General features: G+C 43.8%; 1 protein-coding gene across 5 annotated transcripts in view; it reads left to right on the top strand.

Annotated features, from left to right (window-relative positions):
• Positions 1–18,597, top strand: part of SPECC1 (sperm antigen with calponin homology and coiled-coil domains 1) — a 289,999-nt gene that overhangs the window by 169,907 nt on the left and 101,495 nt on the right. For 4 of the 5 annotated variants that reach the window (XM_027861937.1, XM_027861938.1, XM_027861936.1 and 1 more), the window contains 2 exons: positions 11,603–11,748; positions 12,740–12,840. In XM_027861937.1, coding sequence (XP_027717738.1) covers positions 11,603–11,748; positions 12,740–12,840 — 247 coding nt within the window. Of the gene's footprint in view, positions 1–5,285; positions 7,042–11,602; positions 11,749–12,739; positions 12,841–18,597 lie in introns of those variants that run through there. The other variant, XM_027861941.1, reaches the window with a different exon arrangement.

Below are 18,597 nucleotides of genomic sequence, written 5' to 3'. Positions count from 1 at the left end.
TACACACATGAACATGCATATATATGTATAATAAATCCGAGATAATTTTGAGGGGGAAGGTATTAGCTGGTGGAGGAAATGATTACAGACTAGTCTTGGAGATAGAGAAGGCCCAGAAGGTCATTGAGAAGGAGCTTCATTTATATCATAACCTAAAGGAAACAGGCTGGAATCTAGGAAGAGAACCTTAGAATTATAGCAGAGTATACATCTCTAAATGCAGTCATACACTTTAGGACACCCTTAACCTTCAGACTCATGCTCCCTGTTTCAGACAGGATGCTTTCTCTTTTGCACTCCCAAGGCTGTCTAATTCCCATATCATGAAAGTTTCTCCTGCCTCCAGCCCCTACTTTCAGGGCTGGGGTCCCGCCTCTTGAATGTGGCACGCTGCTGAACTTGGTTTGAGGCTCCCCGCGTCCCCTTGCGTCTTGTTGCGTTGATCGGCCCTGCCTTTGGCGGATCATCAGACAATGCCTCTCAGGGACGGTTTCCTGTCTGATGGCAAGTTCCCTTGGCAAAATGCCCTTCTCCCAAGAGGTGGCTGCTCCGTGGAGGCTGACGATGGCTCGGCCCCTTCCTGAATGCACGGCAGGAGCGAGAAGCAAAGCCCGGCACGGTCCCCAGGGGCCCTGCTGCCACTGCTTTAGCATTTCCACTCTGGCTAAATGAATTCTTGGCTGGAACCCTGAATTGTAGCCTTTGTCCAATGAGGCGTGGATGAATCATTCTTGGTTCAGGCAGAGCCAGAAAACTCGCAGAAAATATCCTGGTGAATTCTTCCAAGCACAGCCTCTGAAAGAAAGGTAAGAGCCTCCAGGAAGGCGCCCTCAGACAAAAAGCACTGACCAGCTCATTCACTTTCCAATTTTGCAAAGGGGACCTCTTGGGGAGTGTAGTGATGACAAGCAGAGTAGAGATGTGGCTGAAATCTCTGGGTCTGGGTGAAAACGAGCATTTGTTTCTGACATAGTTTAGCCTGCTAAACCTCTTGGTACCACAGGGAGAGGTAAGAGGGCAAAGCAGTAACTAGGGTAGGGCAACTGGGACTTTAACGAAAGGCGCTAAATTTCAAGGGTGCTGCTGACCGTACTTTTAGGCTTTTAGCAAAGTAAAAGCAACAGAGGTTGGTAGCTATTTGACAAAAATAAATAATTATGATTAAGACAAGAAATTGAAATGACATACCTAGCTCCTCATATCTCATATCTCATATCAGCCGGGAAGGTCTGATGTCAAGATATGCCTCTGACCCATGCTGCTGGTGGGACTCTGGGTGACTTACTTAAGATCTCAGTGCCCCCAGAGAAATTTCTGAGAAGGTAATGAGCTGCATCAGTAGACGTTTCCTCTGCCAGTGAAAACCCAGGTGTAGCCCCTAACTCTCCGGTATTATAGGTAGGAGACTACTAGGTGGTAGGCTGAGGCAGCTCCTCCACCCTGACCTTTTCTCTCCTGAGCACCCCAGCAGGCCAAGGTCTCCCCCCACTCCCCCTTAATTGAACCCATGGTCCACACCACTGACCTCGCCTTAACTCCTAGTAATGGTTCTTTAGTTCTGAGCCTTCATTTGACCAAACCACTTTCTCTAACATGGTTTTCTGGAGGATGGTTTCTGTAGAGATGGTTTCTGGCCATGAAGGCCAGGAGCCATTGGCACTACTGGCTTCCCACACACTCCCTTACCCACCCCACTGTCCCCACCCCCATTTGGATAACCCTGTTAATGTTTCTTTGCCTGGTCTCCTTGATCCATCAGGAAATCTGGCCAGCCCACCTTGCCCACTATCAGAACCCCCATGAGAATCATCTCGAAGCAGGTAATTCTGAGCAGATAGGGAAGCAGGGATTAAATTCTTGAACTTTTCTATCACAGTTTATCCTAATTTAAGACTTCAAGAAGAAAGATGTAGAAAAGAAAAACAAACAAACCTTCCTTTAATCATTTAAATACTGACTGAGCTTTCTGGCCTGGCTGATCTCTATATAGGAACTGTGAAAGCAGGGGCTCTTAAGCCTGTGTGTGTGTCATTGGCCTGTTTAGTAGGCAGTGTGATGAAGCCGATAGACGCCTTCTCAGAATCATGTTTTCATGAGTGCATCAAATAAAACCCATGGAAACCAATGATACTGAAATATCAAAATACTTTTTAAAAACCAAGTTTATGGACCCCAGACTAAGAACCTTGCCCCAAATTCTGCTAAGCCACCAAAGAGGTTTCTTTTTTTCTTTTTAAGCATGAGCTAACGTGTTAGGGAAGCTAAGATGGCTAACACGGTGCAGTGGACAGAGTGCCATGCCTGGAGCCAGGAAGACTCCTCTTCATGAGTTCAAAGCCAGTCTCAGACACTTGCTAGCTGTGTGACCCTGAGCAAGTCACTTAACCCTGTTTGCCTCAGTTTCCTCATCTGTAAAATGAGCTGAGAAGGAAATGGCAAACCACTCCAGTATCTCTGCCAAGAAGACCCCAAATGGGGTCACGAAGAGTCAAGACATGACTGAAAAACAACTAAACAGCAACACGTACCCATTCCAGAAGCATTTAAGATGTATTTCTCTCATTCCCAATGACCAAGCATCATTTCTTTCTAGGTTCTTACATGTGCATCTTTATCAAATGGTATCAGATCATATCCAAGGGATGTCAGGGGAGATAATTATGTTAAAGGAATATGCTTTTTTCCCAGCACTTTTGAGTGAAATTTAAAAAAAAAATGTTTACCAAGATTTTATTTATTTTTACTGCCTGTAGTTTATTTTTTTAAAGTTTTTGTGGATGCCTTTTGTTTTTATATCTGAGTTATTTCCAAATAGGCCTGTCTTCTCCTTCCCAACCCCGTCATCCTTCTCTTGTAACAAAGGGAAGAATAAAAGTTATGTAAAACCAACCAGTGTATGAATCACAGTGCTGCCACTTTAGTGGTTCTATCACTTTTTTTTAAAAAGCCCGAAATTCACAGCGAGAAGCTTGGCCCATCCCATGGATTCCTGTTTCTTTTCCTTCTTTATCCTTCTTTCTTTTTTTTTTTCGTACATTTCCTCCTATTGTCACTTCTCAAGTGCGCAGCCTGGCAGACAGCACGCGACACACGAACTCTCCCGAAACTAAGCTCCCACCTGGTCCGTCTGCGTCTGTGCGAAGCCCCGATGTCCGGTCTGTGTGCGCCAGTGTGTGGCCCTTCTGTGTCTTTCTTGCAGCTGTTGTGTGTGACCGAGCTTTCGGCAGCTCTCCTGCCGCCAAAAAGGGGGACATGAGGAAGATGGAGGTAAATCCTTGAACCTGCCTCGGACCCGCGCCCCCGTGCCCCCTCTCCTCCGAGGATGAGGCTTTGAAATAGAGACACTGGCCCCCGTTGGAGAGCATCCCCTGGGAAGCCCCTGCCCACACCCCGGGCGAGCCCTTGAAATTTGCATATATTTACATACACACACGTGCACATACACATATGCAAACACTGAAATGCTTCTCTCTGAGAAGCGTGCAGAAAAGTCTGTCGTTTCTTGGAACAGAGCAGTTCTCCCACAGTACACTCCTTGCATTTCAGTCTCTGCCTCTGACACAGATCACGGATGATGATTAATCAATGGACATTGATTAAGTAGCTGTGCGCTGAATATGTGATGGGGCTGCAGAGACCGAAATGAAATAGCCGTTTCCTCCCGGCGGACTGCCTTCCCTGATGGGGAGTTCTCAAATTATGAGTGAGTGAGTGAGTTCTTCTGGGACCCTGCAGGGCATCTCCACACTTGGAGTTCCCTACCTTGATGAAGTCACAGATGCAACTGCTACATACTTGGAAATTGCAGAGGGCGAGTGCCCACACACAACAGTGGAGGGAGTTTCCTCACTGGGAGTCCCCAACACAAATGAAATCATGGATTCCCTCTAGATAGAGACAGATACATATATACATACATACATAGACAAGCAGATAGACAGATACATACATACATAGACACAGACAGAGAGATAGATAGATATGTATATAAATACATCTATAAATATAGAGATGTATCCACACATGCACATACTTCAAATCTTTGTAGTAGTAATGGGTTGTAGACCTAGCTTTTTTCTGTGCTCTTGAGAGACTTCAGACTATAGTAATAAAATAGTCTCTCTCTCTTTCTTTTTTTTTAAATTCTTGTCTACCCTGTTTCCATAGCTCCGGGGTTCTTCACTTGATGGCATGGACCCCTTGGACAGTCAGTCTTGTGAAGCCTACTGACCCCTTCTCAGAATCATGTTTTTCAATACATAAAATAAAATGTCTTAGATTACAAAGAAAGCCAATTATATTGAAATACAAATTTATACTTACATATATTTTATGTAGTTACATAGAGTTATCCATATGTCAGTGTAATTGGTTTCTTTTGTTACATGTATCTTACAATATTTTGTAAAAATATATATTTATGGGGCAGCTAGTAGGGTGCAGTGGATAGAGCACCAGCCCTGGAGTCAAGAGGACTTGAGTTCAAATCTCACCTCAGACACATACTAGCTGGGTGACCTGGGGCAAGTCACTTAACCCCAGTTGCCTCCAAAAAAACAAACAAACCATACACACACACACACACACACACACACACACATTTATAATTGGTTGGTTATTGTCCTTTGTTCTCCAAGAGGACCAAAATGACATCACTATGTTGGGGTCCAGGTACAGTATGTCCAACTATGGCTGATCAGACCAGTATGAGCTCAGAAAACTCTACCACAGATCGAGTATAATAATATAATATTATTATATATAATATATACACCTATAAATAATGTACACATACATAGACACACATACAGGCATACATACACACATGTGTGTATGTTTAAATATATGTGTGTATATATATATAATATATATATATAATATATATATATAAAAATCAAGTTCACAGACTCCAGGTTAAGAACCCCAGTTAGACCCTCTAGACCTCCAGGACAACAGAGGGCTACATAAGTCACTGCCTAAATTGGCTTTTTCTACTCCAAATGACCTTGACTTTTTAAAAACTTGGCTATGCCCTGCCAACATAATTGTAAACCGATGGAGACCCAGTGAGAAGGCTCCAGGTTTTTGGCATTTGGTGGTTGTTTACGTAAGAGAGAGAAGAGCCTCAGTTAGACCCTCTTTTAGCGGCAGGTTTTTCCCCCCTCCCACAGATAAGGTATTTCCAGTGTAACCCTGACGTGGAAGCCATAAAGCTGAGATCTCTTCACATTGTGTGATGCCTTTACCATGCCTCCCCTTCCCATTTTTTTCTTCTGTTTTCACAGTGCCCTGGTCTCTGCCAGCTAGCACAGCCCGGAGCAAGAAAAAGACAGAAAGACCTGCTCTTGCCATGACTGGACACTTCAGCCTCTTCTGCCTGAAGGGGGAAATCTTTATAGGAAAAGAGCATTTCTTTACAAAGAGCCAAATTATTTCCCAAGTTATTCCCACCCTCTCACACCGTGGGAATGCAGCCTGTTTGTGTTACACCCCATTGTGGATGGAGTCACCGCCCTGGTCAGCCTTAACAGTCATCATCCTTTTCTTCAGTCCTTTTTCTCCCAAGATGCAGCAGGTTTTCTTTTCAAGATGAAAATAGAAATTTCTTTGGATACATTATCCCCCTGGCACACATAGGAGGCGAGTGAAAAATTTCAAGAGTTTGGAGTACCACACAGAAGGAGAATGCCAAAGCCCCTTTTTCCAGGACATCTCAGGATCACCCTGAGAACAAAATGGCCAGGCGCCTGTGAATTGTTATTGGATTCCGTTCCACGTCGCTCATCTTAACCGAAGAGAAAAAGTGGCACGGGAATTCCAACATTGTGGACAGCCCAAGACAGGGGTTTTGTTTGTTCATTTTGTTTTGTTTTAGCACGTGTGTGTGTGTGTGTGTGTGTGTGTGTGTGTGTGTGTGTGTCTTTCTACTTCCATTTTAACATGAATATTCTAAGAATTCACAATATTTTAAACAAAATGAAGCCATACTGTGAAGACTTGCCTTGGACATTGCCAGAAAGCTGTACCGCCTCTCCATCCTACTTTCCTATTCCGTACCTCCCCTGCACCCCAATGAAATACTGTGTAACACACCCACTCAACTGATACAAGGTGATGGCCCTGGCCCCAGTTTGATTTCCAAGAGTTTTTCTGATAGATCATAGCATGGATGCAAGAGTTGATAGCAATGGATGGCCAGCAGAGGGTGTAGTTGAGCAAACAGAAGAAGACTGTTGCTCATACTAAGCTTCCCTTAACTGAAAGCCAGAGACAACAGACGGATGGAGCCAACCTACCTTGAACCCCTATGGGTTTTTTTTAAATGGCGTATACCACTAGGTGGCGGTGACGGACCCCGAGTGGAACAAGGCCTGAACTAGGTGGTGAAAACTTTTCTGGAGTGTCTTACAGAATGTGTGAAGATCTGGACCGAATTCAGCAACTTCCAATAGTCAGGAACCTCCCTTCCCCCTAATTTGAGGGCCTGGTCAATAGCAGGCGATGCCAAACAGAGTTTGGTTTGTTTTGGTTTTGCTTTTTTTTTTAATTTAATTTAAATTTTTTTTTTTTTTTTTTTTTTTTGCAGCATAAATAGTCAATGCATGGGGTGAGAGTAATTGCCCACCAACCATAATGTCCGGTAGGGTCAAAGTGTGTATAGCTTCTTCTCAGGGCAAGTGTATGGTCAGGGAAACTTTCCCTGGTGTCGGCCTGGGGAGTAAAGAATCAGTAACAAAAAAATCTCTCCGGGCCATCAGAAGGAAGGTTTCCGATGCCTCTGCACACAAGTTTCAGAAACTGCCTCCATTTGTCCTATGGTGGGTTCTGGGCCGTGCAGCTTTGCCATCTCCCTAGGAGGGGGATGCTTAGAGTGAGCGCATGCCAAGAAGGGTGCCCAATGCCTTCATGTGTGACATGAATGAGCAGCTCATCTGCACCCCACCCTTTGGGCCCTCTTTGCACCGTCTGTATCTGCCACTGGCTTTTATATGTGAAAATTATAGAGTGAAGTGATAAATAAACCTGGCCCTGTTCCACATAGCCTCTGGAGTGTTGTTTAATCATTAGCCACTTGTCTGTAGCTCCGGTGTTTTCAAAGGAAAACCCTTCAGGGTTTTTGGTTTGGTTTTGTTTTTTATAAAAAACAAGGTGTTGGGAGCAGAGCTGGGAGAAGGAGGCAGCCTGGGACAGAGGCTACCAGGGTCCCAACCTTCCTGCTGCCAGCAAGCTGCATTTCCAAGAGAAGCCAGAAGATTGAAAGGAGAGGGGGAGAGACTAGGGATGTGAGGTGGCAGATTCCTGTTTTCTCTATTGTAGAGTGTTGTAGGGCAGACTTAACAGATTTCAAATGGATACCAGCTGGTAAGGGGAGCAGAATCAGTTGCCTTGTGAGAACAAGAATCAATCAACAATACTAGGTGCTGAGGGTACAAAGAAGAAATAAAGGGGGTAAGGAGGAAGCGGGTAAAGAAATCACTGATTTTGTGTTTAATTCATTTTGGAAAGAAAAGAAAAGAAAACTAGGCCTTCAGACAATAGAAGATGTTAATTTAGAAACACTGTGTTTTTAGTTAAAATTCAAAAGTAGGGTTGGGATGCTACCTGTGTAAAGAATGCCTTCTAGTTCCCGTCTCTTAACAAAATATCAAACAAGTTTTAGATTTTTATTTTTGTAAGAAAAGAGTTGGGTAGAGCAAGCTTAGCCTGAATGTCAGGAGAAATCCCTAGCTCTCCCAAAGTGGAAGAGGCTGCCCCCAGGAGATAGCAGGGTCCCTCTAACTGGAGGCCTTCGAGCCAAAGCCGCATGGCCATTTGTCTGAGGCGTCACAAAAGGGACTCTGGCACAGTTTCACTAGGTGGCTTCTGAGGTCCCTTCTAGCTTTATTAGCTTGTGATTCTGAGAATCAGAAAAAGCCGCTGGTGCTCTTAAATCTATAATACATCTTTTTTTTTTTTTCGTGCTTATTCATTTCAAGTTTTGGTTTGTCTTGACTCCATTAAACCTAGGTTCTCATCCTGGCCCCACTACTTGTTGATGATTTGTGACCTTGGGCGAGTCACTTTCCCTTGGGAGGTTTTAGTTTTCTCCAAAAAGAGGATGATAGGAAGGTTGGACTATAACATACAATATGTAATATATAATATATAATATATAAGGGTCCTCTATCGTTATGATATTCATTTTGTGGTTCTATGATGATAAATCTTTGGTTTACTCCCTCGGGGAATGGCAGTGTGTGAAAGGAATGATTTGGTGGATACTTTATTTTAAATATCCTATAGTGTACCTAGGGAGGCAGTGTGGTCTAGGGGCTAGAGAGCCAGCTTCAGTGTTAGGAAGGCCTGGATTTAAATCCTGCCTCATATAGCAGCTCTCTAAGACTTAAGTCACAGAAAAGATGCCTAGCTGTCTTGAGAGAGGACATTCCTTGCCAAGAGTTCCCTACCCCAAACAAAGGGCTGGCTTTAAAAAAAAAAAAGTCTTTCCTAAATAATTAGTAGAATCTCTTCCCACTGATGCCTAAAAAATAAACCCATCTTTTTCTGGTGGTCTTATTGGAATGTACTCTCTAAACAGTACCTTGGGACAATGAGTGGACTAAAATATTCCTACTGGATATCAGGAACAGAAGTTTTGGTTTCATCCAATTTCCTGGGAAGGAATCACATTAGCTTTGGTATTACAAATTAAATCCAATTGAGTTCTCCGCTTTTTGTTATTGTTGTTGTTGTTACTGTTGTTTTACTAAACAATGGAAGATTTTATTCATTCACTGGTTGATTTGACAAACGTTTAGTAAGCTTTTGCTCTGGGCAAGGTGTTGTGCTAGGCACTTGGGACAGAAAGACAAATGGCAGATTTTGGGTAATTGAAGGAGATTGGACAAAGTCATCAGAACTCCAGGGTTGGAGGGTGGGGGGCACACTCAGAACTTTCTTCTTATTGGATTACTGGAAAATGGAATTAAGATGGATTTCCGAAACCATCTGCCTTCCAGGGATGGCCTGCATTTCAAAAAGGCTCAAAAGTACCCTAAGTGAATTGGTTAAAGACAAGTCGCCAGTTCCATTAAAGACCTCCCTGGACAGTGTCAGGAATAGAAACCCCAGTCATCTCCCCCGTCTCTGCTGGTAACTGATTTGGCCTAGTAGCTTCCCTTCCCGCTTCATGATAAGTCATTTTTCGAAAGGGAAGAAATGCCACAAGGTCAGTCCATCATGATCCATAAAGTTTCTTAGGGGATAGGGTACTGGAGCTGAGGTCAGGGTCTGTGTTCAAATCCAGCCTCAAATACTTACCAGCTGTGTGTACTGTGGCAGGTCATCTAGCCTTTTCCTCATCTGTAAAATGGGGATAATAATTCCTGGAGCACTGACCCTCCCAGGTTCATTATGAGGGTCCAATGAGTGTATGCATTTAGTGCTTTGGCAAACTTTAAGGATCAATGGCAATGTTAGTTATTATTGTTATTATTAACCCTGGACTGTTACCATAACCTGCTGCTTGGCCTCTGCCCCAATTCTCTCCCCATTCCAATCCATCCTCCACTTAGCTATCACATTGATCTTTCTAAAGCTCAAGTCTAACCCTGTCACTCCCCCCTCCCCCACTCAATGTACTCCAGCAATGCCCTAACACCTCCAGGACCAAATATAAAGTCCTTCATTGGCTTTTAAAACCCTTTATAAACTAGCCGCTTCCTACTTTTCCAAGCAAATACCTCCTTTCCACATAGTCTGGGGTCTAGTAGCACTGGCCTCCTCACTGTTCCTCATCCATGGCACTCCGTCTCTTGTCTCCAGACATTTTCGCTGGTTGTCCCCCATACTGGAAATATGCATCCTCCTTCCTCATCTCCACCCTCCGGCTTCCATCAAGTCCCAACTAAACTTCTACTTTCTGCAAGAAGCCTTTCCCACTCCTTCTTAATCTTAACCTTCCCTCTGAGATATTCTTCAATTTATCCCTAATACATGTATCTTATTTGTACATAGTTTTCCAGTTGACTCCCCCATTAGATTATAAGCTCCTTTCAGACAGCATTGTCTTTTGTCTCTTTTTATCTCTCCAGAGTTTAGCACAATGCGTAAGAAAGTTTGTTGTTATTGTTGTTAAGCCGTTATCAGTTATGTCTGACTCTTCATGACCCCATTTAGGGTTAGCTTGGCAAAGATACTGGACCAGTTTGCCATTTCCTTCTCCAACTCATTTGACAGGTGAGGAAACTGAGGCAAACAGGGTAAAGTGACTTGCCCAAGGTCACACAGCTAGTAAATGTCTGAGGCTGGATTTGAACTCAGGTCTTCTTGACTCCAGGCCTGGTACTCTAGCTGCCCACCTGGGATATAATAGGCACTTAATAAATGCTTGTTGATTAGATAGTTTCCAGAGAGAGAAGGAGAGAGGGAGAGAGAGAGAGATATGTTGGTATGGTAAAAAAGAGGTTTGAGTTCCAGTGTTATTTGTGCTATTCACAGTGTGACCTTGGGCAAGTCACTTGCCCATTTTTCTGGACTTAGTTTCCTCATCTCCAAAAGGAGTGTGAATAGATGTGTGCTGGGTGGGAGGCTGCACTAACTGTTCTCTACTAAGATTCCTTCCAGCTCCAACATTCTCTGGCTCCTTTACTCTGAATAGCTAGTTAACTGCCTGATGGGGTTGAGCAGATTGAATAGAGAAACAGAAGAGAGAGCTAGGTCCTGGGTAGGGTTGGAGGGCAAGGGATGGAGGGGTTTCATTTTGGGGTTTTGTACTGGAGCTATATCTTAGTTAGGATGGACTACTGTTTTTGTTGTTTGGAGAGCTCGGTGCCCAGTTCGGTTATTCAAGAGACAGAAGGCTGGGGACGTGAGGAGCTATAAACTAAGTCTCCAAAGTTTGGGACTGTTAGAATCATTCGAGCCAAGATTATTAGCACATTGTTCACATTTTAAGCCTCCACAGTGTTTATTGACATAAATGAGCAGGACGTTCTCCCTTTGCGCTCTCATTCCACGTCCAGCTAGCCCCTTTCCTTGACGCAACACAGTGGAAGGTGCCAGACCAGGACTCTGGATTCTAGCCCTGGCTCTGCCACCCAGCTCAGCTGTGTGACCTTAAGCAAGCTGCTTCACCTCAGTTACCTCCTCTGAAAAATTGGGCTGGACAAGACGATCCCCAAGGTCTCTCGCCAGCTCTGACATTCCGTGACTCTGTAATGCTGACCGATGCAAAGTTGGCGCAAAGGTACCAGGAAGCTTGCAGCAAGGCAGGAAACCCGTCCTCACCTGGAGACCTAGAGCATCCTCCCAGAGGCTTGTTTAGTCTAGCGCTATTGTGGTAGACACAGCTGGCTAGATCTATACATAGAATCGCTATTTTGGGCCCAGCCCAAGGAATTTCTCAAGAGAAATGCTATCTTATTTATAAGTGCATAATAGGCCCCCAAAATAATTTCCTAACACAGTGGGTCCAACTGGCAAAGAGAAGGAATGAGTTGAAATCCTACCCCACCCCCAGTTTTGCTTGTTTTCTCATCTTTATTTCTTTGTCTCTTTCAGAAACTTCCATGTCCCACCCTGGGCCTCTCCTGACTCATCTTGTTCTGCCTTTTGCTCACAGGCCTGTAAAGGAAGAGCCGGACTCCCCAGAAATGGATGGTCCCAGTCGGTGGCAAGGGGTCTGTGTGAGCAGAGCTTCTCCGACGCCTTCAGAGTCCGCCGCTACTGTTAAGTCGCTGATCAAGTCATTTGATTTGGGGTGCTCAGGTACAGGATTCTTCCATTTCAGGCATGGACCCTCATCCGCCTTGTTTCCCCACCCCCCCTTCCCTCTGTCCACACACAAACCAAATACGTCCATCGTGTGGTGAGGATGGAAGAGTGATGAGTTCTTACGGCATCTGTGGCCTGGTTATCACTACCAAGAGACTAGTGCTGAATCCCATAGAGAGTCAGTCTAGAGACGGGAGGATGGATTGCTTGGCCAGGCTCAGCGTGGAGCCTTCCGCTGGAGTGGAAATGAGTCTTGACTTGCTCCTCGTTGGCTATGTGACCTTATGTGAGTGGTCACTTCATTTCTCCAGCCTGTTTCCTCTCTATAAAATGAGGATGTTGGATGAGATAATCTTCAAGGCCCCTTCCAGCTTGGAAAATCTGATTTTCTTACTGTATTCAGATCTTGCAAGTAGGAAAAAGAATAGACTGAAATGGTTTGGGTCATGACTACTTCCTACTTTTAGCTTCTCAACATTACTTACTTTCCTGCCACTGAGGCTGTGTTTCTCCTGGTTAGGCCTACCTCTTTTTTCTCTGCCTGGTGTCTCTTCCCTTGCCCCAGGCTAAACCAAACTGAGTCACCTGCCGCCACCGCCCCATCACTGACCAAGATGGTAAAGGGGAAGTAACGTCTTAGGAAGCCTTTTAGGCTCCCCAAATTAATGTTTTAGATGTTGGTCTTCAACATAGGTGGCAAAGTGATGCCTCCACCTTAGCAGGGAGGCAGTGTAGTGTGGGAGAAATAGAGCTAGCTCTGGAGTCGGAAGACCTGGGTTCAAATTCTGACTCTGACCTTTACTACCAATATGATCAAGGCTTCAGTTTCTTTATCTGCAAAATTAGGGGGTTGGACCAAATGACCTCTAAGGCCCTTTCCAACTCTAAATCTAGGATCTGGGCTGACCCAAGTGAAGCACTGACTTCACTGTTCACTGACTACACTAGTATGGCACACAAACCTCATCAACCCTTTCCTTGGCAGGTGGCCCTGGGCAGAGCGTCTCTGTGCATAAGACCCCCCGGAGTCCCCTCAGTGGAATTCCAGTGAGGACAGCACCAGCAGCTGCCGTCTCCCCCATACAGGTATGAGAAGGAGCCTTTCTAGAGCAGATGGTGGGAGGGAGGGAGTCAAAGGTACCCTCTGAGATTAACTATTAAATTCACCCAGGCCACCAAAGGGCAGTGAAAACCGATCTGTTTGTTTTCCAAGGAACATCAGATGTCAGTGTTCTAAGCTTGGGGAGGGAAAAAAAATACATTTTTAATGAAACTGACATGAACCATTAAGTCTGTGTTGCCTTATCAAGGTCCCAAAGGGACAGTTGTGAACTTCTCAGGATCTCCTTGAGAATTTTTCTTTCTCATTGCTCAGAAAGAAAAGAAAGTTCCAAGACTTCAAGATTATTTTCTCTTAACATGCCATTTCTAAAGTATTTCCAGAATAAATAGCTAGCATTTCTATAACATTTTAAGATTTGCAAAGCATTAAATACTATCTTATTTTATCCTCGTGACAACTCTGGGAGGTAGGTGCTATTATTGTCCCCATTTTACAGATGGGAAAACTGAGGGTGAGTTAAGTGACTTGCCCAGGATCACACAGCTAGAAGGAGTCTGAGGATGGATTTGAACTTAGGTCTTCCTGACTCCAGATCCCAGGGATCTATCCACTCATTGCTGTACCTGGCTACCTCCAAGCATCCCTTTAAATGGAGATTACAGTATGAGGATGGAAATGGATGATGAAATTGATCTCTGTTGGGAATGAACAATGAAACTGAAGGATATTGGAAATGGACAATGAAACTGACTTGTTAGAAATGTATAATGAAACTGAAAGATATTGGAAATGGACAGTGAAATTGACCTATGTTGGAAATAGACAAGGAAACTGAAAGATGTTGGAAATCCACTATGAAACTGACCTATATTCTAAATGGACAAAAACACTCACATTAAAAAAAAGTGGTAAGAAAGTGAGAATGTGTCTTTAAATTATGGACTATGTGAGTTCTCAGGGGCATTGAATTTTTGCCTGCCTAGGTATGGGGTCCACTTGGCAGCCATGCACCAAACAAACATTTTGCCAATGGTGGCACTAACCTAACAGTATTTAGCTTAGAAATGGGCATTTCTGGGATCAGTGCTAACCTGACTTAGGATATGACTTATACAATGGGCAACTTCTCTGTGCTTTCTGTGATATAATCTCCTTGAAGGTCCAGGATTGTGCTTTTAAGATGATTATCTTCTGTATCATTAATGGCCTCTTGGAAATACTGTTGCTTTTTGGTTTTAGGAAGTAAAACTTAGTCTGATCTGTCTTCTTGTAGATGCAGACACAAATTAAATAATTAGCCATCCTTTTGGTGATTGTTTGCTTAAAAGCCTTGGAATGAGCAGGCTTTGTTTATCTTAAATAATTTATCTGAACTTCTTAAAACCCACTGGGAAGGGACTATACCTAATATCAATCAATCAGTCAGCAATTATTAAGCACCTACTCTGCTCCAGGCCTGCCCACTTCCCACCCATGTTACAAGGGTGGACCTTTGATTTCATTGGGATAAAGAATCCCCAATCAGCCACTCATATATAACTTATACTTTCAGAAAAGGGTTTCTTGCTGCAGGTGTGGCAGTAGATAGAGAACCAGCCCTGGAGTCAGGAATCAAATCTGGTCTCAGACACTTGACACTTACTAGCTGTGTGACCCTGGGCAAGTGACTTAACCCCGTTGCCTAGCCAAAAAAAAAAAAAAGAAAGAAAGAAAGAAAGAAAATGGTTTCTCAACTTTTTTGTGTGTATCCTGGACCCTTCTGGCAAATCAGGTGAAGCTATGGACATGCCCTTCTCAGAATAAAGTTTTTAAACCCATAAACTAAAATACATAAGATTACTAAGGAAACCAAAGGTAATTTTTTTTTCCCCTATCCACCCTAACCACCTGAAATCTATCCACAGGCTCCTGGTGGTCCCTGAATGCCAAGTTAATAACCCTTGTCTTAGAAAATTGTCTGAGGCACTGGGAGACAGCAGAGTGACTTGTCCATGGTCACACAGTTGCTACATGCCTGAGGCAGCACTTGAACCCAGTTCAGTTCAATTCAGTGAATGCCTAAAGAGGTACCCTAGTGGTTAGAGTATTGGGAGTCAGGATAGCCTACCTTGGATGCTTAACCAGTTGTGTGAATCAATTCACTTCCTCATCAGTAAAATGAGGGCTGTGGTCTGGATGACCTCTAAAGTACTTTCTAGTTCTTAATTTATAATCCTACATGCCTGCCATGTTCAGACACTACACAGACAAAAATGGAACAGGCCTTGCCCCCCACCCCCACCCCCCAAGGGACTGGTTTTCTATTGGGGGAGATCAACACATACTTAGAAAATTAAATTAAAAAATATACAAAGCCATTTCCAGGAGGAGGCAGAAGCAACCGGGGGTCAGGAAAGGCCTGTGTAGGAGGAAATGGCACTTTGAAGGATGCCTGTGATTCTGAGAGGCAGAGGATAGCCCATGAAAAAGGAGACATTGCATCTCTCAGAGGCAGTACCCATCCAGGCTTTGTATAAGTTGCTACAAACAGCAGTGGTGATAAGATCTCATTTATTTGTATTTCCACCTAGAAAAAGTCATTTGACCTTTTCTCGGGAGGTGAGGCAGCCAAGTCTTCCTGTGGCTTGTGGGTTCTTTACAGAGCAGACAAGGCCAGAAGCGGATATGGGCCCTGGTGGGGCAGGGTCTGTGCTCCTCTTCAAATAAATAATAAAGGGAAACAAGTCACTTTCTCAAGAAATGAACCTTTGGATTAATTGATATAAAAGGTCATTTCTCAGGTGACAGCGAGGTCCTTTGCCCATTACCTGAAGTGGAGCTAATTCATTTGGTCTGTCGTGAGATTATTTAGGGTAGCTAGATAAACAGACACAGGCAGAGATAAAGCATTTTTTAAAGTGCTTACTGAATGCTAAGCCCTGTGCTAAGGGCTGGGGATTCAAAGAAAGGCAAAAATAATTCCCGCCCTCAAGGAGCTTACATTTTAATAGACAGAGACAAGACATGAAGAGGAATGGGCAAGGTGGGGGGTAGAAAGGGAAGCACGAAACTGCTTAGTTTGGAAATAGAGGCTGGGAAACAATGCAGAAGGTTGCTTCTGGGCAAGATAAGGTGAAGGCTCACCTGTCAGGGCCCAGAGTCTAAGCTTGGGGATGGAGGTGGAGATGGAGAGGGGGAGATATGAGGATGATGGCCAGAGTGGAGCTAATTTGGAAATGGTGATGGGATGAAACAGTAGGCCTCATATCCGGGAGAACTGAGTTTGGATCCTGCCTCAGAAACTTAACAGCTGAGTGACTCAAAACAAGTCACTTACTTTCTCTCTCAGCCTCAGTTTCCTCATCTGTAAAAATGGGGCTAATAATAACATCTAATAGGGTTGTTGAGAAGGATCAAATGAGATAACATTTGTAAACTTCCTTGAAAAATCTTAGTGGTATATCTGTGCTAGTTAGTAGCAGCACTAGCTGCTGTGACAGCAGGTGGCAGCTGAGTGGTGCAGTGGATAGAGCACCAGGCCTGGAGTCAGGAAGACCAGAGTTCAAATCCAGCCTCAGACACTTATTAGCTGTATGACCTGGGCAAATCATTTAACCCTGTTTGCCTCAATTTCCCCATCTATTAAGTGAGCTAGAGAAGGAAATGGCAAACCACTCCAGTATCTTTGCCAAGACTGAAAACGACTGAACAGCAACAAAAGTAGTAGTAGTGATGGTGGTACTACTACTACTACCACCACTACCATTACTCTAGAGCAGAGAGATAGTGAGATGGTTTCAGGTTGGATTTAGCTTGACCCTTTTTTCTAGCCACGTGGTAGGAAGATGATCGTCTGCTGGTCTGTCTGCAAAGCTGGTCCATCTTTCTGTCTTTTAATTTTTTTGTTAATATTGAAGGTATTTTTTTTAATACTGAGCTTCTCGGGGTGAGGGTCCCTTTGATTTTTGCTCCTTTATTCCCAGTGCTCAGTACCCAATGTCTTGTATGTAGTAAATTCCTAATAGATGCTTATTGATAAATTCACTGATTGGTTGACAAAGAGATACATACTCTAGAGTCACAAGAAGATGGAATTTAGAAATCATGATGCCATCAGTTGGTCAGCATTTATTAAGCACCTGCCATGCACCAGGCCCCTGTGCTGCAGTTCCAAAGGTAAAATCAAATTGTCCCTGCCCGCATTCTAATGGAGACAACATTTATGCTCAAGTGTATATGGAGAAGATGCAAAGTATTTTCAGGGGGTGGGGGGAGGCAGCTGGGGATCAGAAAAGGCCTCCTGGAGGTGGTGGTACTTGAGACTTAAGGTAAGCTAGGGGATTCTAAGAGGTCAAGCTAGGGAAGGAATGGGGTCCAGGAATTGGAGGAGGGGAAGGCAGCTAGGGAAAAGCTGATATTTATGTGGCCCTTTAAAATCTATAAATTACTGTGGAGCCTCACAGCAGCTCCGGGAGGTAGGTGTGGTATCTCCACTTTACAGATGGTGAAACTGAGGCTCAGAGACGCGACTTGGCCCTATTGTTACAGTCAGAAGTAGAATTTGAACCTAGGACTCCCAGTCTGGGGACTGTGTCCACTACCGCACATTGCCTCTCAAATCTTAGTAGTCTCTGGATGCCAGTTTGACAAGCTTTTTAGGAAATTGAAATTCCAGAGGTGCTACTAGCCTGAAGTTCAGATTCCTGTGGTTGTGGGGAAAGAAAAAAATTGATGGTGGAAAAAATATATAGTTTTTCAGAAATTCTCAATGTAATAGAAAAAAGCTAGGTTCTCTTATTCCAACTAAGAATCACCTAGAAATGACTTCTTCCCAGAGGTCCTTGAAATCAGATCATTTTGGTCCTCTTCGAGAATGAAGGACAAACAACAATTTGTGAGTGGTAGGAGTTGCTCCACTGAGGACCCAACTGGTTAGTTCCAGTTGGACAGTGCTACTCCTTCCTTCCTTCCTTCCTTCCTTCCTTCCTTCCTTCTTTTCTTCCTTCCTTCTTTCCTTCCTTCCTTCCCTCCTTCTTCCTTTCCTCCCTTTTTCCTTTTTTCCCTTCCTCTATTCCTCCCTCCACATGGAGAATCATACACTTAACATGTCGGTGCTCTGTCCAAAAGAATATAAATTTCTTGAAATAGAGCTCAGTTAAACCAGGCTTTGATAAAGCACATTGGGATTCAAACAGAGCTACCTGACTACGCCTTAAATCCAAATCACTCTGGCCCTCACTGATTGGCCAATAAGTCTCAGACCAAGCCTCTGTTGGTTATTGTTTAGATTTTGGTGACTCAGAGTGAGTGTAAATAGCAGTTGTTTCTGTTCTGGCCAGAAACCCTGGTGGTCTTCCCCTCACAAACTGATTCTTTTTTAGATAGGCACACAAGGCCATCTTTGGCTTCATTTCTTACCCAACCTAAATCACTGAATGGGTGTTGCCTCAGACAAACTGAGACCTGGGAAAGACCTTACAAGGAATACAAATCTCTTGAAATACAGCTCTGGAAATGGGCATTGATAAAGCCATTAGGATTCAGATGGAGTTACTTGATTAAGCCTTAAACCCAGATCATTCTGGTTCTCATTGATTAGTCAATAATGGGTCTCAACCTAAGCCTCATTTGCTGGCTTCCTGAGAGTGTAAATAATAATTGCTTCTGTTCTGGCCAGAAACCCTGAGGGCCTTCCCCCTTTCAGATTGATTTTCTTTTCTTTTCTTTTCTTTCTTTCTTTCTTTCTTTCTTTCTTTCTTTCTTTCTTTCTTTCTTTCTTTCTTTCTTTCTTTCTTTCTTTC

The sequence above is a fragment of the Vombatus ursinus genome, unplaced genomic scaffold, assembly GCF_900497805.2.
Source record: "Vombatus ursinus unplaced genomic scaffold, bare-nosed wombat genome assembly UNPS02014768.1, whole genome shotgun sequence".
Taxonomy (NCBI): Eukaryota; Metazoa; Chordata; class Mammalia; order Diprotodontia; family Vombatidae; genus Vombatus; species Vombatus ursinus.
This window is presented reverse-complemented; position numbering and strand designations above follow the sequence as displayed.